At 42.0% G+C, this 27980-nt stretch overlaps 1 protein-coding gene across 2 annotated transcripts; it reads right to left on the bottom strand.

Moving 5' to 3' along the window:
* Positions 1 to 2: 2 nt before the first annotated feature.
* On the bottom strand, positions 3 to 27980 carry SLC26A5 (solute carrier family 26 member 5). Of its 2 annotated transcripts, XM_047848657.1 has the most exons (18): positions 27829 to 27980; positions 25920 to 26059; positions 19524 to 19634; positions 18275 to 18441; positions 17551 to 17715; positions 15461 to 15613; positions 14052 to 14134; positions 9476 to 9623; positions 8335 to 8448; positions 6934 to 7011; positions 6147 to 6242; positions 5832 to 5938; positions 4686 to 4755; positions 4073 to 4165; positions 3280 to 3387; positions 2424 to 2624; positions 1761 to 1815; positions 3 to 197 (listed from the first exon to the last, which is right to left on the bottom strand). In XM_047848657.1, exons 1-18 carry the CDS (start codon positions 27978 to 27980, stop codon positions 13 to 15), a joined length of 2226 nt encoding a protein of 741 aa, XP_047704613.1. In that variant the 3' UTR covers positions 3 to 12. The 2 variants fall into 2 exon arrangements, with proteins under 2 accessions (XP_047704613.1, XP_047704614.1); XM_047848658.1 differs by lacking the exon at positions 6147 to 6242.

Here is a 27980-nt window from a genome sequence, read left to right as displayed (position 1 = left end):
TGGGTTCCTCCTCTAAGCTTCTGGAGTGGCGTTGGGTTCTGAGTCCTCCTGCGGAGGGGCAGCGGTGGCTTCTTGCTCGGCAAGCGCCTCCCGAAGCTGGCTGCCTAAAACTGCATCATGAATGCTGTAGAACAGCAGCTCCTTCAAGGCAGGATTTTCAAAGAATCGATTTTGAGTGAGGTCATTCACAACTTGTGCTATAAAAGAAGAAAGGAAAATTAGCCCACACTTTGGGTATCGGTGTCTAACGTTAAAAAAATTAACACTCTTAGGTAGTTTAAATACTACAGTGATAGAGTAAAAAGTGTCACTCCAATCCCTGTCCCCGTGATATAACACCCCAGTTGCAGGAAACTACTTTCTCGCATTTTCTTTCAGTATTTCTTTATGCAGATACAAGTAAATACAAATATATATATTCTTATTTTCCCCTTTTTCTTACCCCAAAGTATCTTTTTAACATTATATAGAGATTATTCTGGATATTTTTTACTTTTTTTTTTTTTTTTTTTTTTTTTTTTTTTTACCACTACATGATACTCTATCATGTGGATATACCCTAGTTTATTGAACTGGTCCTTTTCTTTGATGCTTAAGGTTTTTCCAGTCCTTTATTCTATAGACAGTAACCAGTTTCTACAACTGCTCACAGTTGATCAACCACATACATGTGTCATTTTTTTTTTTTAATTTTTTTTTCAACGTTTATTTATTTATTTTGGGACAGAGAGAGACAGAGCATGAACGGGGGGAGGGGCAGAGAGAGAGGGAGACACAGAATCGGAAACAGGCTCCAGGCTCCGAGCCATCAGCCCAGAGCCCGACGCGGGGCTCGAACTCACGGACCGCGAGATCGTGACCTGGCTGAAGTCGGACGCTTAACCGACTGCGCCACCCAGGCGCCCCATGTGTCATTTTGAATACATGCAGCACATTGCTGGATGTGCTGGGTTAAAGGTTAAGTGCATTTGTAGTTGGGAAAGATCATGCCGCCCTGCCCTCCACAGAGGCTGTTCCATTTTGCACTCCCGGCAGTAGTGTCTATGAGCACTTGTTGTCCCACAGGGTGCCTACAGAGCATGTTTGCAGACATTTTTCCTTTTTGCCCATCTGGCAGGTGAAAAGCGATGTCTATGTAGATTTCATTTTCAAGCACTTTTTGGTTTCAACCAAAATTTAATATAAAGCAAAAATAGCAGGCATTGTATGGAAAAACCTAAATGATTTTATAGAACTATGTTTAAGGCAGCCTTTAAATAATCATTAAATGTACCAGCCCAGAACAGTGGTTTATAAGCTCCTTCCTTCCACATCCAGGTAGGAGGCCTGCCACAATGGCCCAGTGAAAGGGGTGCCCGGAAGTGGCTAATTTCAAAGCTAGCTTTAGAGTGATTTTCAGAATAATTTTTATTTTTGCCAAAAACAAAAGTTAAGGGAAAATCTTCCCCAACTTTTTTTTTTATTGTTTATTTTTGAGAGAGAGACAGAGAGCAAGCAAGGGAGGCAGAGAGAGAGAGAGAGAAAGAGCGAAAGGGAGACACAGAATCTGAAGCAGGCTCCAGGCTCTGAGCTGTCAGCACAGAGCCCGACACGGGGCTTGAACTCACAAGCCGTGAGATCATGACCTGAGTCGAAGTTGGTCGCTTAACCAACTGAGCCACCCAGGCGCCCCAATCTTTCCAAACTTTTAAAATGCTATTAAAAAAAGAGAAACAAAACTAAAGTGTTAAAGCTTCTCCCCATTCTAGAAATGTACTCACCGCTGCATCCTGCTAAATACACATAAATACCGACATCTCCATATTCTTTTACAATCTGTAATAATGTTGAAATAAAGTTTAGTTTCTCTTGACTCCGTGCCAGATGCAAGTCTCTTTCTACCAATATGTATCTCCTGATACAAGACACTAGTTCATTCGCTTGAGCTACTGGGCCTCAGTAATTATGCATTTTAAAAATTATGCATTTTTGAGCTAATCATTTAAAACTAATTTTGTATATAATTTTTACATGGACAGTGATCATGAGGGCTCTCAAGGAACTCTTGTTAAATTTTATGTAGGTGGAATAAAGGTACTGATTTTTAGAAGAATCCTCTGTAGAGCCGTATCCTGAAATATTCACCAAGAGGTGACTGATGACTGGGATGTGCTTTAAAGTAAAAGCAGAGGAAAGCGGGTGTGGGCTGAATGAAACACGACTGACCATTAACTGATGAACTGTCGAAGCTGAGTGATAGTTACATGGGGCTTCGTTACACTATGCTCCTTACTTTTGTATAGTTCTGAAATTTTCCACCATCAAAAGTGGAAAAAAGCAACAACAAAGAAGAATTTTAAGAGTTGAAAAGGGACCCTAGTTCAACTCTCATTTTACTGATGGCAACAGAGATACGAAAACCACTCATTTAAGATGATGCTTACCCCGGCCAGAGTTTTTACACCAACAGAGTCAATAAAATTGACTTGTGTAAAATCCAGAATGATGGTGTGGATGTTATCCCCTGGGGGCATAAATCTTTGCATTTCTTCAGGAAATGTGCTCTTGATGACTATTGGGGGGTATTTTACTTCATCATCCTCTTCTTCAGGCTTCGTGGCATCTTCTCCATCGACTTCTGCATCCTGTGAACAGTTACACCAAACCAGAAGTCTATGAACAGCTCACATTCATTTATAGGCGAAAATGAGTCCCTATATTGTCAAGCTACTGACTCTACCAAACCTTGTCTAAAATGACTGCCACATCCCAGCCTTGCAATGTGACAGAAAAAGGATGTGTATATAACATTCAGTGTTAGTTCAGTTTCTTTTCATCTCTTCCTCCTCTTGTTTCTGTCCAATGAAATCCACCCTCCTTTGTCATCATAGCCATTTTCTCCCCACTTCTAAAATAGTTCCAGGAACTTCGGCATGACCATGAGTTACCATAAGGCTTGAACAGCAAAATCCAGCCTTTGAGGTGTGTGGGTTTTGTTTGTTTGTTTGTTTACTGTCAGCTGAATAAATCTATATGAAGCACCCATGGTAATAATTTATTAAGGTACTGTGTGATCTTAATTTAAACAAATGTTTTCCAGGGCTCATATCCCTACTTTTTTCAGAAGTGTTCACATGGCTGACTTTATTACGTATCTTTAATAATATAGAGGATACTTAGATTGTTTCTAAGCTTTCCTATTTTAGGGGCTTCCTGCTGTGTTAAGGCTTCCATCGTGAATAAAGGTGGGGGGTGGTGCAGATTAAGAGGAGGGAGAATTACAATGAAGAGACCACTCACCACTTTGACAGCAGTTGCATTGGCCATATTTGCATTTCCAACTTCCTTAGCATACTTCTTCATGGCCTTTCTTCTTGCTCCCATTATGAGCGCTGGGTTCACTCCAGTCTTTACAGAAGAACAATATATGCGAAATCATGTCTTGGCTCCCAGGAACCCACCAAATGCAATTAATCTTCAGATCTCCCCATGTGACTGTTTTCTATGCCAAGTAATCCCCCCACCTCTACCTTTCCCTCAGACATTGTGAACTGAGTCACTCTCATTAAAGGAGCATGAGTAACTTTCCTTATTCCTGTGTATATTTAGCAGGATGCAGCAGTGAGTATGCCAAAGTATTGAAGAGAATGTTTAAAGTAACATTTTTCAAACTTACTCTCAGATTCTTATATTTAAGAGACTATGTGGGTTGACGGGGAGATATTCTGTATATTGGGCAGTGTGGAGTCAAGTTCTAACCATGACCAGAGGAACCCACATGATCTGAAGAGTAGGAAACCTAAAATTAATTTTTCACTCTTTTTCTTAAATTTTTTTTGAGAAGGTAGTATATGTATATGATAAACAAGAATGACTGGTGGTGTTGGGTACACAACAGTGTGAATGTACTCAATTCCATGTGCTGAATGGTAAATTTACCAAAAATGGTAAATTTTCTGGGTATTCTACCACAATAAAGAGAGAAAGGGAGAGAATGATATAGTATAAAAGGCATATGAAGACATTTGAGTGTCCCTCACACCCCTGTCAATCCACAGGTCCCCTCAAAAATAATCCATTTCTCATGACTCACCTTTCTTTTTAAAGCATTGCTATATAAGTCGCTATTTGCATAATAAATTGGGGCATTGATTTGGAATATTTTTATTCCAGGAATTTCTTTCACCTGAGAAAGAAAATGTGAGCAAATTTAACACGTGGAAATATTTCAGAGTCAAACTGCACCTACTCCCTCCTCCAACCTGAAAATCAACACAAAAGTCACAAAAGGCCCTCTTACGGTGTTCAGATAAAATTCTGTCACTACCCCACGTAGAGAAAGGAGTTCTGAGAAGAAAGCCTTGAAAATACACATTGTCATATTTCTTTGATAACATTAAACATATTTATTTATTTTGAGAGAGAGAGGGAGGGAGAGAGAGAATCGCCAGTAGGCTCTGTGCTGTCAGTGCAGAACCTGACGGGGGCTCGGTCCCATGAACTGTGAGATCATCACCTGAGCCAAAACCAAGAGTCGGATGCCAAAGCGACTGAGTCAAACAGGTGCCCTGAAGTGCAAGCTTTTCGCTCTGACCACTACACTTCCTTCTTTTCCAGCCCCCAACTTTTCGCCCTACATAAAAATAATAGTCAGCTGATCACATGACATACTTACAACCATTTAAAATGACAGAAAAATGTCCTACCTCCTCATATGCATCTATATCAATATACACGTCAGTGTCAGGAAGCTGTCCAAGCACTTTGTAGCTGGGACTGAAGAGAGAGAAAGTGTATTAAAATACCAGTGTGTTGAGGCCCCCGTATGTGGTTCAACCATGAGGTTTGGCATGTTTACATGTCATGTAGGGACTTGCTAGTGAACTCGGGGGCACTTGATCCTTGTATGGTACCTTTGCAGAGGGTTCATACGTATCACAATCCCAGTGCCATCCAGGCCCTCATACCCTGCCCTGAACATACACGACACACGCATACACAGCACATATACCTCACACTACACAGACCGTACACACACCCCCCTCCCCCCCCCCCCCCCCATCGGGTTAGGACAAAAGACTCGGGCATTTAAAGATGGGGGCAAAAGTGAACTGTGCAAAGTTCAAGCTATGCCAGGGAATGTGCAACTCAAATTCTCATCCACCGAGTAGACACAACTATCTTCCTACTCTTATTCTTAAGTAGGGGAGGAGTTTTTCTTTTTGTCTGCCGTAAGAGGCTCTGACCCATGGGGGTGGTAGTCAGCTGAAGGTGTGGGGAGAAAATGAAAAATTTCAAATTAGCCTAGAACTTTTCTCCAGTTTGGTTTGAATAGATTTTAAACATTATTTTTGGAGTCCTCCTCTTTTTATAGGACAAGGTAGCTCAAATTGGGTACTGTAATGATGACAGATACTATTTGAGTACCTCATATTACCTTATTATATCCAATGTACGAGGCTTATTTCCACTGTCATGTGGATGAGAAATTGAGGCCTAGTGGAGTGAGTTGTTCAATGTCAGAGGGATTGGCAAAGCCAGAATATGGCTCAAGGTCTTTGATTTGACACTCCATGGTCTTGCTACAATACTCTGGTGTTCTTAGCAGGTATGCACAAATACTGTGTGAGTCAGAATATATAATACAAATGTTAGCTGTTTTTCTGGGTGGATTCCCTCAACAAGCTTGCAGAGAATACACCCTATACACCTGATACTGGACTCCGGGAACATCACCTCCACAATCAAGATACTTACAGTCTAATGGTGTCTGTCGACAAACAGGATATATTTAAAGTCAACACCACAATTTCAGGCAGGACAACCACATCCATCCCAATTTGTACACTCACCTCTGGGTTCTGTAAATCACAGTCAGCAGAGCAATGATCACAGCTGTGATCAAACCATAGTCCAATCCCAGGAACAAGGAGGAAACAAAAGTGGTCAGCCAAATGGTCTAAACAAAAGACAGAAAGATTTATGTAGAATCATGGTAAAAATTTCCTAAGTGTCTCTCTCTCCCCTCACACATATACATAGTACCTAACCTTGCCTAACTTGATACTACATACAATAACTTCACTAATGTAGCTTTCTCACATTTTTATCAGCATCATCCACATGTTGTATGACATATTAACCTAACAATCACCTGTGTTACTTACCAGTTCTATTTTGCTCGTTCTCCAGAAAAAGGGGAGATCTGAGAATTGCATGAACATTCCTTTCAGGTTGACAATCACAATGGCCGACAGCACAGCCTGAAACAGAGCACATGATGCGTGCCTCTCTTCTTGTGTCCACAGAGCCCCCTTTGCTGGCTCCTCACTGTCCTCCTGCTGCCCTCCCCACATCCTCTCCCCACTCACTTCCCATGCAGCAGTGATGGTACGTTTGGAGCCATGAACACCTGGATTTTCAGGACTTGGTTAGCTAAAATGGGCCTTGGAAAACCAGGCATATATCCTAGTAGCAAACCTGCATGGTGGTCAAGAGGTTCAGAATTAAACTTGGTACTCAAGGAATTAGTTCACTCCTGGTCTTCCTAGGTTATGATTTTCTCCACTCTGTATCATTCCTGATCTCTACTAGATTAAATAGATCAGCAAACAAAAGTCTTAGGAGTGAAGGCCATCTCAGATTTTTAATGGAAGTATAAGGTCACAGAAGATCAAAGAGAGAAGGGACCTTGGAGATTAATCAGTCCAAACCCCCACTTTGCAGATAAGGAAACGGACACCCAGAGATGTTGAGATGGCTTTCCCAAGATCCCAGATTGTGGGGCAGAACTGTAGACTGTGGAGCAGGATCCTGGCCCCAGCCTTGGCCTTTCTCACACCACCCTGCTAGGGTTACAGTAAAAACCCACGAGACAGTCACAGAAATGCAAACAAATAAAATAGAAAAATCCCTACACATGGAAAAAGATCACCCCACATCTAAGCTACACACCTGGGGCAATGATTCGAAGAGGAACCCGGTGGCTAATATGACCAGCAGAATCATTAGTGAGGCCAAACAACCTGCAAGCTGAACGAGAGAAGACACACAGAAGGGGCTTTTAGGAGACATGAGTAAGAGGTGGGGCAGAGGTGATCTTAGTGTTTTGATAATCACTGCAGGAAGATCAAGAAAATATGGGTTCAAACAAGTCATCAAAACCATTACATACACCAATATTCCTTCCCATTCCCTTTCTGAAGTTCGGTTTCTCTTATAGCTTTTATTTTTTATTTACTTTTTTTTTTTTTTAAGAGAGAGAGCACGAGCAGGAAAGAGGGGCAGAGGGAGGGAGGGAGGGAGGAAGGGAGGGAGGGAGGGAGGGAGGGAGAGAGAGAGAGAGAGAGAGAGAGAGAGAGAGAATCCCAAGCTCCACACTCAGTGGATCCCATGACCGTGAAATCATGACCTGAGCCGAAATAAAGAGTCAAAACACTCAACCAGCTGAGCCACCCAGGTGCCCCTCTCTTAGAGCTTCTATACAGAGGCTGAAATGATTAAATACCCTGGTAAAAATGCCCTTGCCAGGGGCGAGGGAAAGGAGATAATGGTGCTGACTCAAGACCCACAACAGTCAAATGAAGACTCTCCTGCCCAATGTAGTAGCCACCAACCACATGCAGCTATTACGTTTTTAAAATAAAAATGAGGTACAATTAAAAAATTCAGGTCTTGGTTGCATTTCTCACATATCAAGTGCTCAAGGGCCATGGGTGGTTCGTGGCTGTCATATTGGATGGTGCAAAACAGTGGACACTTCTGTCACTACAAAAGGTTCTATTGGACGGTGCTGGCATCCTGACCATACCCAGTCCCAGGCTTTCATGACAACATCCTATGTGTGAACTTTGAGGTTTACTGGTAGCAACTAGTGCTGTTGTAGAATTTTCAATTTAACTGGAGAATATACCTCTTTCCTACAGATTCAGTTCCTGGGATTTGCTTCAATCATTCATGCCTTTCTCTGATTCACTACACAGCTCACTGGAGCATCAATCTTCAGACAGAGAAGCTTTGCTGGGGTTCAGAATAGGATCAAGGGATTAAAGTTTATCATCCCAGGGGCGCCTAGGTGGCTTAGTGGGTTAAGTGTCCAACTCTGGATTTTGGCTAAGGTCATGATCTCATGGTTCCTGGGATTGGGCCCCATGGTGGGCTGCATGCTGGCAGTGTGGAGTCTGCTTGGAATTCTCTCTCTCTCTCTCTCTCTCTCTCTCTCTCCCTCCCTCCCTCCCTCCCTCCCTCCACCCTTGCCCAGCTCTCTCACTCTCTTTCAAAGTAAATAAACTTAAAAAAAATTTTAAAGTTTACCACTCCAAATCACCAGTCCTCAGAGGCCAGTTGCATACACACCTGTGTCTTCCCTCCAGTCCCCTCTTGAACAAGGCTTCGAGATAAGGAACATGAAATTGAGAAAGTCTGGAAGAGTGAGCCAATGGAATTGCACAGTCCCAGGGCAATGAGCTCCTTTTCCAGGGGGAAACAAAGCACACACAAGGTCAGTCAGTCTTCAGGAAAAAAGGCATGATGGCCCATTTAATACACATTTTCAACAGTAGGAGCTGTCTCTTCATTCTTTTTCTAGGTACAAGAGTTTGTTGGGCATGAGTTTAAAATAGGGATTATTGAATAAGTTAAGGTGGGAGAAAAACAGAGTTCTTGTTCTGTCAGAGATAAAAGCTGCAGTCACTACCTAGTCCCCTCTTTGCTAAACACACTCTCCTACACTAAAAATGGTTTGTTTGTTTTTAAGAAAACTGCAGCAAGGGACAAAATATTTTTGTTACGAGTAATTTACTGGTGTATAGAACCATTGGCATCTTTTAAATGCCGATCTCTTGCTCTTTGACACATGCCACAGTGTCCTCCTAGGACCAGTGAGTGAGTCCTGCTCTCAGGGATACGTCCTGTCTTCCTAGTTGGATCACTGTGTCTTGTGTGAACGCGGAGCATATAATCTTCTCTTAGAAATGTATGGTGTGTTAAAATAGTCATTGTCATGCCAAAATTATGGCTTATGGTATTCAGATTAAATACCTTATCTGTATATAGTGAGTCAGTAGATAGTTATAAAAGGAGGTGGCAAAGAATATAATGTGGAGTTTGAGTGATGAATCATATGTTCCAAGTTTAACGAACAAAGAGAAGTCTTCCTGTAGAGTAGAATGGTTCTAGAACAACATTTGCTTCTCAGGCTGTGAGCTTTAAAAACAGGGCCAACGTCTGTCAGACTGTGGCAAACTGAGAGCCTCCGATCAGAGATTTCATCTTCCTAACAAGACCCCTAGCTGTAACATGAGGTAGGACTCTGTACCTCAGTGTTCTAATGATCTAATGCACATAAATAATGAAAAAAAATGTAGTGTTGAATAAATACATCATCAAACTAGAAGTTTTTCTATCAAGATAGATAAATCCAATTCATTTGCCTTATGTAGCATAGCAGGATGATTATACCACAATGAAGTATCTGCAGGGAATTAATGATCTTTACCTGATTGCCATCCACCTGGTAGCCATGTTTATTTGCCAAGGTCTTGGCCATTGAGATGGTCACTGAAAATCCAACAATGGCTATGGCGATGGCATCCACGTACACGAGGTGGAAGAGGCTGGTGTCCGGGTTGGCTGGAGGTAGTAGCCTGAAAGGTCAAGCTGACTTTAACCTGAGCGTTGTGACCACTGGGAAAAAACATGCAACTAGAGGGGAGCATTTCAAAAGGGCATCATCTGCAAATGAGGCGATCAATGCTTGGATATTTGTTTGCTCTGCTTTGGCAAAAAGGAGAGCCCTCTTTGACACACACAGGTTCTTTTTAGGCCCCAACCCTAGAGTACCAGCTTTCTACCTGAATGGGTTATCAGGAGACATCAGATGCCGTTTTATTTAGAAAAGGAGTAACCTCATACCTCATGACACCCTGTATGGCAGGTGTAAGTAAGACATGGAACAGGAAGAGAGGGTCAGCAAAGTGCTCAGATGGCACAAGACATTTGAACCCAAGTCTGAGCTCAGGGAGGGTGCTCAACAAGGGCCATCTGAGAGGAGAACGACTATCCAGACTGTTCCCCCTTGTTATTTCAAGTAAGGACTCTGCTTTCTAGGCCCCCTTCAGGTGAGTCTCTAACATGAAAAAAGAGCAACAGAAGATTATACTCCTTGGAACTCACCTGGGAGTCCTGGGTAATTGGAGGGGCCAGTGGAGAACCCAGTTTTTGTGGTCCATTCTTACAGTTTGGAACCCTTGTCGTAAAGGAACAGAATAGGGATTCCCCAGAATGGAATGGGGGGAGGGGCAACAGAGGTTTTCAGAGGCACCTGATCCAATTCAAGGCATTGGTCTAAATACCAATTAATTCATGTACTATATTATTATTATTATTATTATTATTATTATTATTATTTTGTTGTTTTTTTTTTTTTTACAATAGCCATGATTTTTTTTAGGTGCTGCCTCTCTGACAAGTTCTGTGCTTATTTATCTCTGCTAGCCCTGTGAGCTAGGCACCACTATATTCCCCATTTACAGATGAAGAAAATGAGGCATAGTGAAACTAAGCAACTTGTCCAAGGTCAAATGGCTCATCCACCAAGTACCACAAAAACCATGGGAACCTGCCTCCCTGCAACTATTTCTCTTATTGTGTCATATCCTAGTGATGAAGGGGGTGGTGTCTCAGGTTCTGGGAGGGAAAGGAAGGGAGAGAAGGAAAAAAAAAAAAACGAATGTATACTAAGCCTATGTTATGTGCCATATACTTGACCTATGTTATCTGTCCTTACAACAATCCTGTTAGATAGATGCCATTATTATCCTAATTTATAGGTGAAAAGAAATGGATCCTTGCAGATGTTAAATAATTTGCCCAAGATGGAGGAGGGAGTCAAACCCAGGAGCTCTGACTATAAAACTTACTGTCTTTCCCTTACACTTTGCTATAGAAGCATTAGCCAAGAGGGAAGACCTTGTAGCAGATTTGGGATTGCAGAATAAGAATATGAGAAAATAACATATTCTGGAATAGTTAAGGAAAGTAAACCAAGAAACAGGATACATTGCCATGGCTGGGATCTTTAAGAGTCAACTGTCGGGGTGCCTGGGTGGTTCAGTCGGTTAAGCGTCCAACTTCAGCTCAGGTCATGATCTCATGGTTTGTGAATTCAAGCCCCACGTCGGACTCTCTGTTGTCAGCATGGAGCCTGCTTTGGATCCTCTGTCCCCTTCTCTTTCTGCCCCTCCCCTGCTCATTCTCTCTCTCAAAAATAAACATTAAAAAAGCAAAAAGAGTCAACTGTCACTTACTGGACACTGTACTGTGTGTGTATAGATAAATGTGGTAGTTTGCTTTCAAATATGGCCACCAACCATTCCTCCCATACTTGTGGGAGCTGCTCCCCCCATGTAGAGGAGGAATCTGTTTCTCTTCTGGTCAATCTGGGCTGGATTTGTGATTGGTTTCGACCAACTGGATGTGGTTCCAGTGACGCTATATGAGTGCGTTTAGCAGCTGGGCACCTCCTGCTTTTCTGTCTTGTTTCCCTGAGCCACAATGTGAAAGACTCTGGCTACCCTGCCGGAGTCACCACGTGGGGAGAAGATGGCAGCCAGCTGTCCGCCACTGCAGCCCTCTACCTGAGGTATCAGAACGTGAGTGAAGCCCTCGTGGAGCCTCTGGCACCAGGCACACCTTCAGACATCTGCAGCTGCATGACAGGCCCCGAGCAGAGCCACCCAGCTGCCCTACCTAGGTTGTGAATTGTGAGCAAATAACCGGATGTTGTTTTAAGACTTCGTTTCGGAGCTATTATCCAGCAGTAAGACTCACAGATAACTGAAACAGTACTAGGATATGTAGATACATAGTTAGAGAAGCATTCTTTGTTTTCTGCTTGGTTTTGGGCGAAGTTCCAGAAAGGGTGGCCAAGTTTTAGAAGAGGTAAAACCTGTTCTTCCTTTAAAATATGGCTCTCACACATGGAGGAAAAGCAACACTTTTGGGTACAATGCAATAGGGAAAGGAATGTCTTGGGTAGAATTCACATGTAATCAAATTATTTGATTAGTTACTGAATAGAATTATGTATTGGATCTAGTCGAAGACTAATGTTTATCACATGACTAATTATGTTAGAGACCCAGGTGTGAGGTAACAGAAACGGCCAACAACTGAGTACTGGATGACAGCATTCTGGGTCCAGGCTAGGACTCACCAGTGTCTCTCAAATGTTGCCTTCTCTGATAGCCTATCTCACACAGTCACCTGAGCCCCTCCCATCCCTTACCTGGCCTCTCTTGTCTTCACAGCACTTCTCACTGTTTATTCTCTGTATCCCCTTCCCCTGTTCCCCTGGATAATATAAGCCCCATGAGGGCAGACACTTTTTTGCTTGTGTGGCTACTTTTGTTTTTAATGGCCGTGTCCCTGGCACATACTAGGCACTCAATAAACAGATGCTAAATCAGTGAACTTTCTTACCTTATAAAATGGGGAGGGGACATATGTCAATAGTGTTATTGTGGGCACCAGCGGAGGTGGTGGGTATGAAAGTATTTTATAAGTTATAAGTCCAAATGGAAAACCAAGTGTTACTACTGGTTTATACCTTTACAGGGAATCGTAAGTGACATGTTCATGACCGCAATCCATTGTTCTGAAGTGCACTGCGTGCTACCTCCTTCAACACTTGCTTCTGGGTGTTGGGGGTGAACTCTGGCTTGAAGAGCAGCCTCTACCCCTGTGCCTCCCAGGAGATTCTTAGATGGTACCAGAGGCAAGGCCAGGTTCATCAATGCCCAGCACCTGGGCATCTGACTCTGCTCATCTCGAAACGAGGTGGCAAGGGAAAGAGACAGTACAAGAGACAGACAGAGACACACGGAGAGATGCAGAGATAGCCAGAGCATGTCAGAGAGGAACCAAGTGAGGTGAGAAGCTCATAGTTACTCTAGTGTCTTCAAATATAAAGAGAATAGTAAAAAAAATTTGAGTGTTTACTTATTTATTTAGAGGGACAGAGAGAGAGAACAAGCGAACAGCAGAGGAATAAAGAGAGGGAGACAGAATCCCAAGCAGGATTAGCACAGTTAGCACACAGCCCGATATGGGACTTGATCTCACGAACCGCGAGATCATGACCTGAGCCGAAGCAAAGAATCGGACGCTCAACCTACTGAGCCACCCAGGCGCCCCAAGAATAGTACACATTTTTAAATATAGAGTTAGACAAAAGAATATTAATGACAAAGCATATATCATTTGAAACTAGAAAATTTGTTGAAATAAAGAGCCACAGAACTTCCAGTTAACATGTCTTAAATACTTTCCAGGTGCGCTCCAGGTGTTTTATGTGCACTAGCTCCTGTAGCTTCACAGTTACCCTCAAGACAGGCATTGATTGCTGTGCTAACCTGGAGGAGACCGGGGCTATGAGAGGAGACGCGACTTGCCCAAGGTCACACAGCTAGTAAGTGTCAGGCTAGATTTAGGTCTTTTTGCTCTTAGTTCCTATGCCGCCTAAGGAGAGATTTTAAAAACCAGGAAGTGCTAAACAATAGGAAACAAAAGAAAACACTGCATCTCATTGTCGTGGGATTGTAAAATGGTGTAACCACTATGGAAAATAGCACGGAAGTTCCTCAAAAAGTTAAAAACAGAACTATCATATGATCCAGCAATCCCATCTCTGGGTATTTATACAAAAGAACTGCAAGCAGGGTCTTGAAAACATATTTGCACACCCATGTCCGTTGTTGGATGAATGAATAAACAAAATGTGATATAGATAGAGATATCTGTTTCACAACAATGTGAATATACTTAACATACTAAACTATATACTTCAAAATGACAAAAATGATAAATTTTCTGGTGTGTGTGTGTGTGTTTACCATGATTAAAAAAAAACCCACATACACACTACAAAGGAAAACACTCCAAAATTTCAGATATTTGGTATGTAGAAAAAAAAGAGATATTTTTGATTGTAAGAATACTATAGCAAGAGTTAGAAACAATAACAGATCTGTTGATAACTCAAGCCACACTGTTACTTAAAACTGTTCTCCTACCCCAGAGGAAGTGTCCCGACGACATCCACATTGTACGATTCTTGCAAGTTAAACCCAGCTGAAATGCCAGTTCCCATCACCACCTAAAACAGACATAAATCCAAAGGTGCCTTTTATAGATTAAAATTCAACCACTGCCAAAGTGAGTTTCAGTTTGTTAGCCAAGCCAAAATCTATTCCCCCTTTCAGCTTTCAGTTTAAAAAGAATTATAGTTAGCTTCCAGCATTTCTAACTTCTCCTAATGGCTCTTCTCCACAAAATTAAAATGGACTCTACAGTTTCCTTGTGGTCTGGAGTTCTTTTCTATTTTGCTTCGGCTAGTTGACTGTGAACAGAAAGAGCCATAAAACGTTTCAGGAGCTGGCTTTGCCTTTTGTAGTTGAAAGGAGTTTCTGGCTAACATGGCATGAACTAGGGATGCTGAAAAGTGTATGTGAGGGTAGTATACTGACAGGGTGTCATTACAAAATGGATGTTTGGATCCACAATCCTTCTGCTGACCCTGTTTCCACATCGGCAGCACCAACTGTGGTTAGAGGTGTCCACCAGCCCCCCGCAGTGGTCTTCTCCCATCTCAGTTACAGCCAGGGTCACAGTGCCTCTGTGCATGAGCCCTTCCTGGATGGTCAGGACATAGATTTAATCGGTGTGTAAAATACAACCCTTACTGAAGTGCAACAGAAAAATAAAAGAAGGACAGAAAGCAATTTTCTTCATCTTGAAGAACTGTTGCTATAGAACCTTCTGGGTGGGTCATTCAGTTGAGAATTAGGGCTGGCCAGGGTGGGCAGCCATCCCTCACAGTGGTGGCTGCTGCAGGGAACCAACAGTAAGGTAACATTATTAATAAACGACTGTGGTCATTTAAGAATGTAATAGAATATATAGTATTTCAATACATGCACATTATTTTTACAATAGTTCCCAAGTTGTTAGATGTAAATACGTATTAAGTTGTTTGGACCTAACTACTTAATAAATGGAACTGCTCAGTATTTCTTTTGGCCTAGGAGTGCCAGGAACCAAGAAAGTATGGGAACCTTGGTCTCTTGCTCTTTTCAAAATAGAAACAGCTTAATTTTTTCAGGTGATTAAAGTTATGTGTGTTCATTATAAAATAAGCAGACAATAAAAATTTTGAGGAAGAAAAATCTCCCATCATCTCATCACTCCAAGGTAATTCATATTAAAATTTTTAGGGATGGCTTTCATCTGTATTTTTAAAATCATCCCTGTCTATACTCTAATAGATTTTCTTTGTTTTCCATATATTTGTAAAAGTTCCCCTTGACAAATTCTAACCTTCTCTTGGCAGAACTGGGAGAAAAAAAGGTAGAATTTCCTTGCTCCTCCCCTGTCCCAATCCCTCACCCAAATGGCTAGGCACCTGTGGCCAAAGTTGACTTACCGCAAAGAACTCTAAAGGAATAGGTGCCGGTAATTTCTCCTTAAATCTCTCATTAAACTCCTTGCCACCCAACAGCAAACCAAAAACCATCAGCCCGACGCCTAGGGAACACACGTTGAGGTTTTTAACATTCTGCAACACAGCAACTGTACTCTGTAACACAGCGAACACTGGATGTTTACATCAGGCAATGGCCCCTGAATAGACAGAGACACTAGTGCACGAATTCACACCAGCCATCCCCTTACTGCGCATTTCTAGTTAAAAGTTCTCAGACTGAAATGTCTCTCTCTCACCAATTAGGAGGCATTTTTACCCAGTCGTACAGCTTTATGGTTGTAATTCTTATCCAACAATCTTATTTAGCTTTTATTTTTTAGAGAGAGAGAGAGAGCACGAGTGGGGAAGAGGAGCAGAGAAAGAGAGAATCTTAAGCAGGCTCCATGCTCAGTGCGGAGCCTGACACAGGATTCGATCCCCTGACCTTGGGATCACAACCCAGGCCAAAATCAAGAGTCGGATGCTCAAATGCCTGAACCACTCAGGTGCCCTTCCAACAATCTTATAGTTGGTGTTTTTTTGATTTGGTTCTGGCTTAATGTAGTATTATCATACTTAGTAAAGTACCCCTTAAGCTGAGTCCTGAGCATTCGGAAGGGATTAGGGGTTGATATCAGCAAAATAATGCAAAGGTAAATACATAGAAAGGACTTTTGGAGGTGAAAGAGGGAGAAAGAAGTCACGTTAGCAGATGAAAGAGGGATCAGGTGCACTTCGAAGGTAAGAGAGTGCTGAAGTTTGGAAGAAGCCCAGAGACTTAGAAAAGTCACTTAATTTTCTCTGAGGGTTGCAGCCTCAGCATCCCAATATGCTCGGACTCTGGGAGAGTAGGTTACACTGAGTCCAGGCTCCACACCTTGCCTGTCAATGTCTAGGGCACGCTCAGTGCTTATCTGCTCTATTTCTTTTGTGATGAGGCATTGAGAGAAATCTCAGAGTAGGAAGCATGTTATCAGCCACTGTGGGAAACGAAGATTTTAGTTATTCAGGGAATGTTCTTAAAGCTTGATTCCATTCCTAATCAATCAAGGAATCAATTTAAACGTCACTTTCTCAAAATGACTTTCTTGGACTCCCTATTCAACTTTCGTAACACTTAACACAATTTGTAATTAATTACATATTGATGCAATTAATGGTTTACTATCCGTCTTCTCTTTGGACTGTGGGCTTTAAGAGGGCAAGGGCCATCTCTGTTCACCCACTGCCGTGCTCAGCATGTTGACAGGCACAGAAATACCTACACAAAGGCCATTGGTCCTTCTGGGCAAGACTAGCTTTAGCAGCATTTCAGAACTTCTGATATGTAGTATCTTAACTGTCATTTGGTTTTAAATATTTCATAATTTCTTCCTTATTCAGGGAATATTTAGAAGCAGGATTTTTGGTTCCCAAATGTATGGGGGTTTTAAAGCTGTATTTAGTTATTGGTTGCTAATTATATTGCACTGTGTGAAAAAAATAATTGAATTTTTAGAGTTTGTGATCAGTTTCAACATGATCAGTTCTCACCATTGTTCCCTATGTGCTTGCAAATAATTTATATTTTCTCTGAGTTGGGTGCAAGGGTCTACATATATTTTATTAGATTAAATGGGTAATTGTGTTAGTTAAATCTTTTATAGATTTACTTATTATTTTTTTTTTTTTTGCCTGCTAGAGTAAGCAGTTTCAGAGAGATGTGTTCTTGCATAATGCCTTTAAATCATGTTAGTTCCCAAAGAGAACACAATTTGGTTCTAGGAAAAAGCGGTCTCTTCAGCTAATTAAGGTGAAGGGGCAAGTCACCAAGTAAAGATCTAATAAAAAATTCCTTGTGAGGTATCACATATTAATAAAATGGGACTTTAAGATTTAATTCCCCTTGTAGGGTTCTCAGAAAAGTCTTAGAATAATGAAATCTTTTCCATTTTATTTTAATTCTTGGAAAAAAGAAAAGTGAGCCTTGAAAGGAAAAGAGATACAAAAGAGAAGGGGCAAATACAGAGGGGAAAAAGAAGTAGCAGTAAGTCAGGAAGTAGCTTACTTACATACACCACTGAAAAGATCCCACTGTACCGCTTTGTTTTAACTCCAAACAGGTATTTTAACATGGAGGTGAAGACGTGCACAGCAGCCGCGGTGGTAAACCCACGGACCAGGGGCTCCGTAAGATATATGGCCACAAATCCAAACCTACAGACACCTAGGCAAAACTTTTTTTTTTTTTTTTTTTTTAATGACAAAGAAACAAATAAATCATGTGATAGATCAGGAAGTTAAAACCAACAGAAAACATACACAAGTTCTTTCTGGACCATTTTCTAACACTGCAACCTTGCATCTGTAGCAGTTAAGTGGTTAGCAAATCAGTGGTTATGTAGAAAACAAGGGAAGGTTTGCAGTGGCTTGCAGCCCCATAGAGCAGAGGGCACACACATATTTTCCCTGCTCTTCAGAACTGGGGGCATGTTTGGTCAAGGTCACCTCCTGCTCCTTTCAAGCATATAAGAGATTACTAATTACTAATCAGTCCTGCTTTAAACTTTCCTTGCTTTTTGGAATCTTTAAAGTATGCAACTGAAGCTTGCTAGTTCCTAATATATACCACCTTAAGGAAAGCATGCAGGGGAGTGGTGTTCCTGAATGCTTGGAACCCTGATCTCAGGACCTTGGCCGGCTGACCTTGCCCACCACGTAGACCAGCCACAAGGGCTCAAAAGGTATCTATCAAATGAACAAATGACAGCCCATTTCTCTATCAGTGAATACTACCTGGATGATTCCTGAAAGTAAGGTCACGGACATGGCGACTTTCACTCTCAAGGCATCTCTTGCTTCCGTACCATTGGTTGCATTTACCCCTCCTGGAATAACTATATCATCTGGTACTAATCGAACAGCCACACCACCAATCATCAGGCTAATAACAGCGAATGGACCTGAAAATGATGAAGCATTAGGGAAATCATGCTGAGCATATCTCACATGGCTGTGGCCGGTACGCAAGGAGACACAGGTGAGGTCACTAACTCATCACTGACATAAAACTGCCCTGCTCTCCTTAAGCCTCTGCTCCTGGTTTATGTGTAAGCTGTGTATGTACAGATCGTATTCTCTAAACATGACCACGATGATATCTTCCATCCAATGGACTCTTCTAGAACCTGGACATTTGCCCATTAAGAGGTAGGCTAATTCCTCTCTCCTTGAATCTGGATGGACTTGTGACATGCTAGTTGCAAAAAGAATGTGGCCAAGTGATACTGTGTGGCTTCTGAGGCCAGGGAACATGCGGTGATGCAGTGATGCAGCTGACGGCTGTAATAGTTGCGCGTGCTGGGGCCCTGAGTGTGCGAGAGCTCAATTAGGAAACCACGTGGAGAGAAGCTTCCACTCTGAATCTGCACCACAGACCCTGAGCCAGAACTGCCCAGATGAGCACTTCCCAAGTCTTGACCTATGGGAACCGTGCAAGATAATGAAACAAGTATTTTAAGCTGCTAAATTCAGGGTGGTGTGGGGACTATTTTTTACCCGGCACCAGCCACTGGAAATATCGTGTATGTGTTGCTGGTGGCAGCCTCATGCAGCAACAACACTTAACAAAATCTGTATAAATCTTATCCTAAATATACTGGGAAAAATCATGTACAATCCAGAGCCTAAAAGAGGATGAAAATGCAATATGTGCATAGAAATTGGGAACATGCAATGCCACTAATAAACAAAAAGAAAAATCAGATACAAGCAAATTGTATTATGAGCTAAAGATCTCACAAATTTCAACAATTTGCTCTTTTTACACAAGAAAATTGCCTTTTTCCTTTACGCCAAGATCGTAAGAAAGCTATTAGTTCTAGAAATCTGGAGGGGGGGCAGTGTATTCTTCTAAGGCAGTATGCAGTAACAAAAGTTATTATTAAGCAGAGGTTCTGGTAACAAACACACTATTTCTTTGGCACACTGCAGAGCTCGGAGATCCAAACAGAACGGTACTAAAATAGCAACGCTAAGCTCTTACCTATGGATACATGTCTGGAGGTTCCAAAAAAACAATACATGATAACAGGATAAAATGAAGAGTACAGGCCAAACACCGGAGGCACGGCAGCCAGCATTGCAAAGGCTAACCCTGTGGGATTAAAACCAAACAGAAATGGAGAGATCATTAGAAATCAGAGGGCTATAGGCACTTTTCTCTCCGTTGTGTATGATGAAGAGGTGAAAGCCATGTTAACTTAAGCAGATGTGTCTTCACCTGTCCATCATTCCATCCCAATCCTCCTCCTGGGCTGAGACAATTTTCCTCATCATCTCTTTGGCAGGGGGTGGATCTTTTCTGTTTTGTTCTTTCCCAATCCAGATGAGGGCAGATAGTCTTACTTGACCGGTGTAGCTATAATCTGTGTTGATGGCCAAATGCTGGCTGCTTCTCTAATGGGGTGTTTTTGTGTTTTCTGGGGGGGGGGGGATCCCTTTTCAATAAGGAACTCCCAGCTTCCAGTTCTTACACCTTTTCCAGGTTCTCTCTGCTGCCATATGCTCCTCTGTAGGCAGTCATCTCGGGCAGGTACCTTCCAAATGAGCCAAGCCAGGTGACCTTCCGGGGCACCCACTTATCCAATGGGAAAGCCTGACACCTGTACCCCAAGAAACTTTGGAAGTGCAGGCCATGACCACCGGTTCTCCATTCTGCCTACATGGGAGGTTTATGCCCTTTTACCTGTAGATTTTGTTTTCTTGCAATAATTAGCAACAACCCCCCAAAACTCGAGGGGACATGTGTCCCGTGCTCTGAGTGGTTCCCTTGCAGTCCCTCCTTCCTCGACTTTCAGTGGAGGAGAAACAGATAGTGCTTTCACCTCTCCCTAGAAAATTCTCATTCCAAATAGATTATCATAATACCTGGTCCCCTCATATATCCTATTGAAGTGACACAATAAAGAGACAGTTTGGTGTCATTCACTCACAGTTTGGCATAGATGGTCTGGTATTCAGAATGTGGAGACAATAAACACCCTTTGTTCTCAGCTCAGGGACCTTACCCAAACATCCTGGACAACTAGAAAATTCACTTTATGCATTGTCATGTTGTGGAGAAAAAATTTTAGCAAGAGAAGAGTTGGGGAAGCATCCCTCCTCCACATGTAACAATATGGTCATTTTAATGTTGTCTTTTTTAAAAAACCAAATTTCTATGTTCTAATTTTTATTTCAAAAGAACACATGTCCATAGTTTAAAAACCCAAGCAGTACTAAATGGCTCTGAAGAAAAGTCAAGTCTCTTCTGTCTTGTCTCCAGGTTCTGCTACCCAGAGGCACTCGCTTCCAAGTTGCTTAGCTGTTTTTCTTTTTGCCTTTCTTTTTTTTTTAAACATTTATGTTTGAAAGAGAGAGACAGAGTGTGAGTGTTAGAGGGGCAGAGAGAGGCACACACAGAATCTAAAGTAGGTTCCAGGCTCTGAGCTGTCAGCATAGAGCCCAACGTGGGGCTTGAATTCACGAACCGCGAGATGATGACCTGAGCCAAAGTCAGACGCTTAACTGCCTGAGCCACCCAGGTGCCCCAAGCTGTTTTTCTACCATTTATCTCATCTCTCTAAATCAGCAGGTCTTAACTGAGAGGATTTTTCCCCCCAAGGGACATCTGGCAATGTCAGGAGACATTTTTTTTTATTATCATGACTGACTGAGGGTGGGGGGCTGCTACCAGTATGGTGCAGGGTTGAGAAACCTTACTGTAAATCATGTGTTGGCATTGTTGTGGTTTGTTTTAATTTTAGAAAGAGCAACAGTGAGAGAGGGAGAGGGGCAGAGGGAGAAGAAACAGAGTCCCAAGCAGGCTCCACGCTCAGCATGAAGCCCAATGTGGGGCTTGATCCCACAACTCTGGGATCATGACCTGAGCCGAAACCAAGAGTTGGACGCTCGACTGAGCCACCCAGGCACTCCATGTTATTCTTCATTTATCAGCTTCAGATGTAAACTATAGGCTTTCTGTTCTGTTTTTTCAGCCTCTTTGTTATATCACTATTATGTGACTTTTCTTCCTTTTTAAAAAGTTTTGAGATCTTCTATTTATTCCAGTCTTCTGATATTTTATTATGGTGTGTCTAATTTTATTTTTTATTTATTCTGCTGGGTACTGGGTGGTTTCTCTCAGTCAGAAAACTCATGTACTTCAACTTTGAAAATACTCTTCGATAGTCTCTTATGTTTAACCTCTTCTTTCTGGAACTGCCAGTAGATGATGGAATACCAGGCCTGATCCCCTGGTGTTCTTGTCTTTCTTACTGCTCACGTATTCATAGTTTACTTCTATTTCCAGGAGATTTCCTCTATCTTCCAGCTCTGGACTATTTTATTCTAGTTATGTTGTTAATTTCTATGAGCTCTTTGTTGTTCTCTGAAGGCCCTTTCTAAAATCACATCCTGGGAGCGCCTGGGTGGCGCAGTCGGTTAAGCGTCCGACTTCAGCCAGGTCACGATCTCGCGGTCCGTGAGTTCGAGCCCTGCGTCAGGCTCTGGGCTGATGGCTCAGAGCCTGGAGCCTGTTTCGGATTCTGTGTCTCCCTCTCTCTCTGCCCCTCCCCTGCTCATGCTCTGTCTCTCTCTGTCCCCAAAATAAATAAACGTTGAAAAAAAAATAAAAAAAAAAATAAAATCACATCCTGTTCTTATCTGTTCTTATCTGTTTTTACACCTTGCTGAGGATGTTACAGAACAAATGTTTTATTTTGCCTTCTCCACTAATTATGTACCCAATGGTCTTCTTTCTGTTTGTTTTCTTCCTTGAAGCCTCATGTGCATTGGTCAGTTCATTTATTGATGGGCTTTACTGTGCCATTGGATGAACCGTAGGCATCTTGGTTGGGGAACCCACAGTTGTCACTATCTCTGGGGGCAGCTCATTTACTTTGGGCTGCAAGATCTTGGAGGCCCTTCTGAGGTGCACAGGGCAAGGAAGAGCCCTCACTAGTGCACAGCTCAGTGTGTAGACTTAATTCCCCCTGACCATCTTTCATGGTTTTCACCCTTCCATCCACAGCATGGTGCCGATGTGGGCACTTGGGTCTCTATGTGTGTGCTAATTATTATACAGACTTTCAACCCATCCTCTTGCTTCTAGCCATCTGCCTCTCACCTTAGATAATACTCAGCACTGCCAATTTCCCAACGTTCTACAAGGCACACACCGAAACATCAGCTTCTTCCACTGATAATTCCGTTGTCCCTTGTCCATCACTAGCCATCTTTTTTTTCCTACTCCACAGTGTCTCCTCTCCCATTTTCTTTGTCCTTGCTAGTTTACACCATTTCCCTCTCCTTTACCATCATTTTAGAGGGACTTTATTTATTTAATGTTTATTCATTTTGGGAGAGAGAGAGGGAGGGAAGGAGGGAAGGAGGGAGGGGGAGAGGGGGAGGGAGGGAGGGAGGGAGAGGGAGGGAGGGAGGGAGGGAGGGAGGGAGAGAGAGAGAGAGAGAGAGAGACAAAATCCCAATCTGTCAGCACAGAGTCCATCATGGGGCTCGATCTCAGGAACCGCGAAATCATGACCTGAGCCCAGCTCTACAGTCAGATGCTTAACTGACTGAGCCATCTGGGCGCTCCCAGAGGGACTTTAAATAAATTAGAGATAAATTAATGAATCAATTAATTCAATGCTTAACAAAATCCTTTTACTAATAATGTATCAACCACAAGCAGTTAACTTAGTATCTCTTGGATTTCTATCTGTGCTACATTTTGTTTTTCATATTTATCCATCTTCATTGACTAGTGATGGGCAGAAAAATATCTTTTCCATACAAAGTTGATTGTGGGATGACTTACACCTCTTAGTGTTTGACCTACTGGATAATTCCTTGTTTTGAAATTATTTCTTCCTTTCTGCAATACCACAGTCTCCTGGTTCTCCTTTTTCCTTTCCAGATGCTTTTTCAGTCTCTTTTGCTGGTTCCTCCTCCTTTATTTGGTTTTCAATATTGGACAAAGCTTGATCTTGGTTCCCTCCTCTTTTGTTCCACATTCTCTTTTTGGGTGGCCTTGTCTACTGCCACGGTTTAAATGTTCCCCATATGTCAAAGATCCCCAGACTGACATCTGAGCCCACACCTCTCTTTTGAGCCTGTATTTTAAATATTAACATGCACTGTTCATGTCTCTATCTCCCAAGTGTTTCAAATTTAACATGTTCAAACTTACCCTTCAAATCCATTTCTCCTGTAGCCTTTATTATGTCTGCAATTGGCACCTCCAGCCCTCAGATGCTGGAACCAGAAATCTCAGACATTCTTGACCATCCTTCTTCCTCACTGTCCTCACATCCAATCTAACTCTTCAGCCCAGAAACCTTAGAGTAATTCTTGACATGCCTTGTTTCCCTATTCTCCCCCAAATAATCCAATAGCCCATCTGGCTGAATTTTACCACAAAATATAGCACATATATTTATAATTCTTTCCATTTTTATAGCCACCACCCTAGATCAAAATGGAAGAAGGGTAAGAGGTCAAAGATAAATTTCTGGCACAATCCTGAGGATTTCTCCAAAGCGTTAGTTTACATGGGTTCATTGCATCACTTCCTGTGGCCTTATCTGTCCAAATTGACCAAAGGTCAGTTTCACTTGTTTCAAATGCTGCTGAGCCCCTGGATGTTCCCCTCCCTGCTCCCACCTCTGCCTTTGAATCTGTCCCCTTCTCTGTCTTTGGGGTGCTGGTGCCAAAATGGATGAGAAAAAATGTCCTAAAACTGGTTTAAGGCTTTTGCTTAAAAGATTTGGTAAATCAATCACTTGGAAAATTAAAAATTCAGCTGAATGATCATTAGGGGAAGTGGTTTTTTTACCAATTGATCATTTGCTAATTAATTTTTGTGAAACTGAAGAAGGGAATAGATTCTTGGCAACTGACCTAGAAGCTGTTCAAGATTTTATCACCTTTCGCCTACAATGAGTCACTATCACCTCTATTGGTCTCCCTACTTTCCTTCTGATGCTCCTCTCACCAACCAAATCCACCCCCCAAAGCAGTCTCAGTGATCTCTTAGAAAGAAACCCCAAGTGAAAGCATGGTGATAGCTTTCAGTGCCCTCAGAGTGAAATCCAAAAAGTGGCCAACAAGGATCTGTAGACCTGCCGCTGCTCACCTCGCTGGCCACCGTCCCCTAGCCCCCCACACCCCTAGCAAGCTGCTTTTCAGTTGCTTCTTCAAATACTCCATTCTTTTCCTAAGTGTCTTCACACATACTATCCCTTCTGCCTCAAATGCACTTCCTCTCATTCTTTACCTGCCTCCCAAGTATCCTTCAGGACCCAGCTCAACTCTCTCTCTCTTAAAGAACTTTTTGTGATTTAGCTACTCAAGTTAGGTTCCCCTATTATTATCTTCCAGCACTCTGTATTTTCCTTCAGAGTGTTTAACATCATTTGTAATTAAAAAATTATATGCACTTTTAATTTTTTTTAATTTTAATTTTAGAGACAGAAAGAACACGAGGAGGGAGAGGGGCAAAGGGAGAGAGAGAAAATCCTAAGCAGGCCCCATGCTGATGCAGGGCTCGATCCCATGACCCTGGGATCATGACCTGAGCCGAAATTAAAAGTTGGACACTCAAATGACTGAGCCACTCAGGCACCCCCCAAATTTTTATGTGCTTTTATTTGTTCGATGTCTTTCTGCCTGATCAAATGGTTAGTTCATAAGGAAAAGGAGGGTCAGGCAGATGCTTGATAAACATGTGAATAGATGAATAAATGAGCATTTTCTGAAATTCTTATATCACGTATAAAATCACACAAACGTAGAGGAACTCACTCTATCCCAGTCCCTTGTAATTAGAATATGGATTTATAGGTCAAGAACCTTAAAAAAGAAAACCCCAACAACGTGTTCAATGAATAACTGATTAACCTAGCAAGAAGTAGGCCATGTGCAGTCAGTTCCGAAAGGTCCTGATCTACAAAGTAGTATCACTACTTTCTATATACTACTATCTATATACTACTATTCTATAACTACTATCTCTGGGCTTTTAAAGGGTTAATTATTTCTGAAAAAATCCTTTATTTTATTATTATTTTTAATGTTTATTCCTTTTTGAGAGAGAGAGACCATGAGCAGTGGGGAGGGACAGCGAGAAAGGAGTACAGAGGATCCAAAGCGGGCTTTGCACTGATAGCAGTGACAGTGATACGCAGGGCCTAACTCAAACTGTGAGACCATGACCTGAGGTGAAGCTGGACACTCAACTGACTGAGCCATCCAGGCGCCCCCGAGAAATTCCTTTAGAATGATATGATAAAAGTATGAATTTGCAATCATAATGAAATTAAACAGAAAACGGGTCAACAATTGTTTGAAGAGATAACAGCAAGGGAAACAACAAAAAGAAATAAATATACCTACTGACCTTGAGGAAGCTGAAGTACTCCTGTGCTTATGCCTGAGACCAAGTCACCCAACACATACTCTTTGAACTTGTACGCGGGCAACCACTTAGTTATGGGCAGGAACATATAAATGATATTTCGTATCTTCTTAGGAGTACATCTGGGAGGACCAAAAAAAAAAAAAAAAAAAAAAAAGACGAACATTTCCACCAAATTCACACCACGGTGTCTTCCCTTCCTCATATTCTGGCGCAATAAGGACAAATTCACATTTGGTGCTAAGAACGACCTTGCCACTTGGGGGAGATCAGAAACAACAAGAGCTTTTTGCAACCTTTTCTTTCTTTTTTTTTTTTTTTAATGGAAACATCTGAATTGGCTCCATGATAATGCTCTACAACTTACCATGAGAAATAAGAGAAACTTAGTTTTGAAATAATGGGGATACCCTGGAAGCTATTATTTTAATAGATGACATCCTAAATGTACTTTCTGTGTTGGTGTAAATCAAAGTAGGGGAATTACTTACTGCTTCGGTCAATTTTTGAAGGTGGAGCCATTGACCAGCAGGCCCACCCATTTAGTTTCCCCCTTCCTTATAAAATGAAGGACATTTATGTGTTATGAGCTTTATGAATATGTATTTGAAGTGCTTTAGTATCTTTGATTAGGAAAACTCAAAACACCATTTGTCACTGGAGTATAGTAGTGGATTCTGTGTCTGGTTGTCTTGATTAGGTGGATAAAACCAAGGCTTTGCATTTAGTCCCTACGTAGTTCAATTAATTTTGATACATGAACATGCTCTGGGCCACGGTCAGTCCTTTTCCCACTCTATGTCCATCATCAAAGACATCACTGAATAAGAGCATGGACAGATGAGTTCCCTCACTCTGGCAGCCCCAAGTCCTCCTGGTGACAAGGAAGCAATTTATTCCATTCAAAGGACAATGTACTCTTACAGCACGCACGGTACTTTATATAATAATGTCTTTAGTGGTCAAAGCATCCGATTATCAGGCTTAGGAAGATACTGGAAGCAAATGTGGGGCTACTGTGGCAAGAGTCATGAGTTTGAGTGAAACAAATTAGATCAGATGCCACACTCTTTGTTTAGAACATTAAGGAATTAACAATAGCTATGCTTATATACTGCTTGCCACGTGCCTTGCACTTCGCATATCTTAATGGATTTTAATCCCCAGTAACTCTATGATGTAAGTCCTATTATTATCCCCATTTTACAGAGCAGGAAACTGAAGCACACAGCTGGTAGGTGGTTGGGACTAGGATTAAAACTTGGAGAGTCTGACTCCAGGGTATACATTTTAAACCTCTCCTGATGGTCATACTTAGAGCGGAGGGTCTCTGTGAAGCTAACATGAACACAGAGCACAGAGGTGTGGTCCCAAGGGTCTAGAATGGTTTGGTTTTGAAGCTTGGGAGCTATTGAGAGGCACACATGTCAGGCACACATGTATTACTGTTCCCAGGCCTGCAACATGGCTGTGAAAGCGTCTCCAAAACAAAGAGTCATAGGATGCTGTCTTTGACAGCCTAGGTTGGGACTTAGATTCAGGATGTTGCCAAATGGAGAAATCAGAGTGGAAAAAAAGAGAGTCTGGAACATTCCTGAGAGACGAAGGCAAAAGGCGGATGTGTGGTAGGTGCTGGAGTATGGGAAAGCCGGGTGTTTAAATAAACCATTAAACAGATGCAAGCATAATCAGAATTTAATAAATAGGGTGAAATACATAATGAAGCCTGGGTTCAATCAAATACTATCCCTGAATGAACCATGTGGACAGTTCTGCAAATCCTGCGTGCTCACTTTTTGTTTTTTCTCCATTGCACCAGATTTTCTTTATACATTTGACCTTGCTTCTCTCATAATGACAGAATAAAGGAAAAAGTTAAAACACAACATACGTGAATGCCTGTTTCAGCTTATCCCCGATGGAATCTGAAATCTTGTCCTTCTTGTGAAGTCTTTCCTGGAGGACCAGATGGCTGAAGATAGGCCTTTCCACATAGTACCTCTGGCTTGCTGCAAGGATTTCATTTTCTTCAGCATGATCCAT

This window comes from Prionailurus viverrinus, chromosome A2 (assembly GCF_022837055.1).
Source record: "Prionailurus viverrinus isolate Anna chromosome A2, UM_Priviv_1.0, whole genome shotgun sequence".
Lineage (NCBI taxonomy): Eukaryota > Metazoa > Chordata > Mammalia > Carnivora > Felidae > Prionailurus > Prionailurus viverrinus.
This window is presented reverse-complemented; position numbering and strand designations above follow the sequence as displayed.

Excerpts from the sequence above, each read along its gene's own strand:
- SLC26A5 (XM_047848657.1), bottom strand. The coding sequence starts at position 27,980 with ATGGATCATGCTGAAGAAAATGAAATCCTTGCAGCAAGCCAGAGGTAC. Across the intron at positions 18,442-19,523 it reads CTCCAGACATGTATCCATAG|GTCCATTCGCTGTTATTAGC; the intron begins GTAAGAGCTTAG and ends CATCATTTTCAG. Across the intron at positions 17,716-18,274 it reads TACTTTCAGGAATCATCCAG|TTTTGCCTAGGTGTCTGTAG; the intron begins GTAGTATTCACT and ends AAAAAAAAAAAG.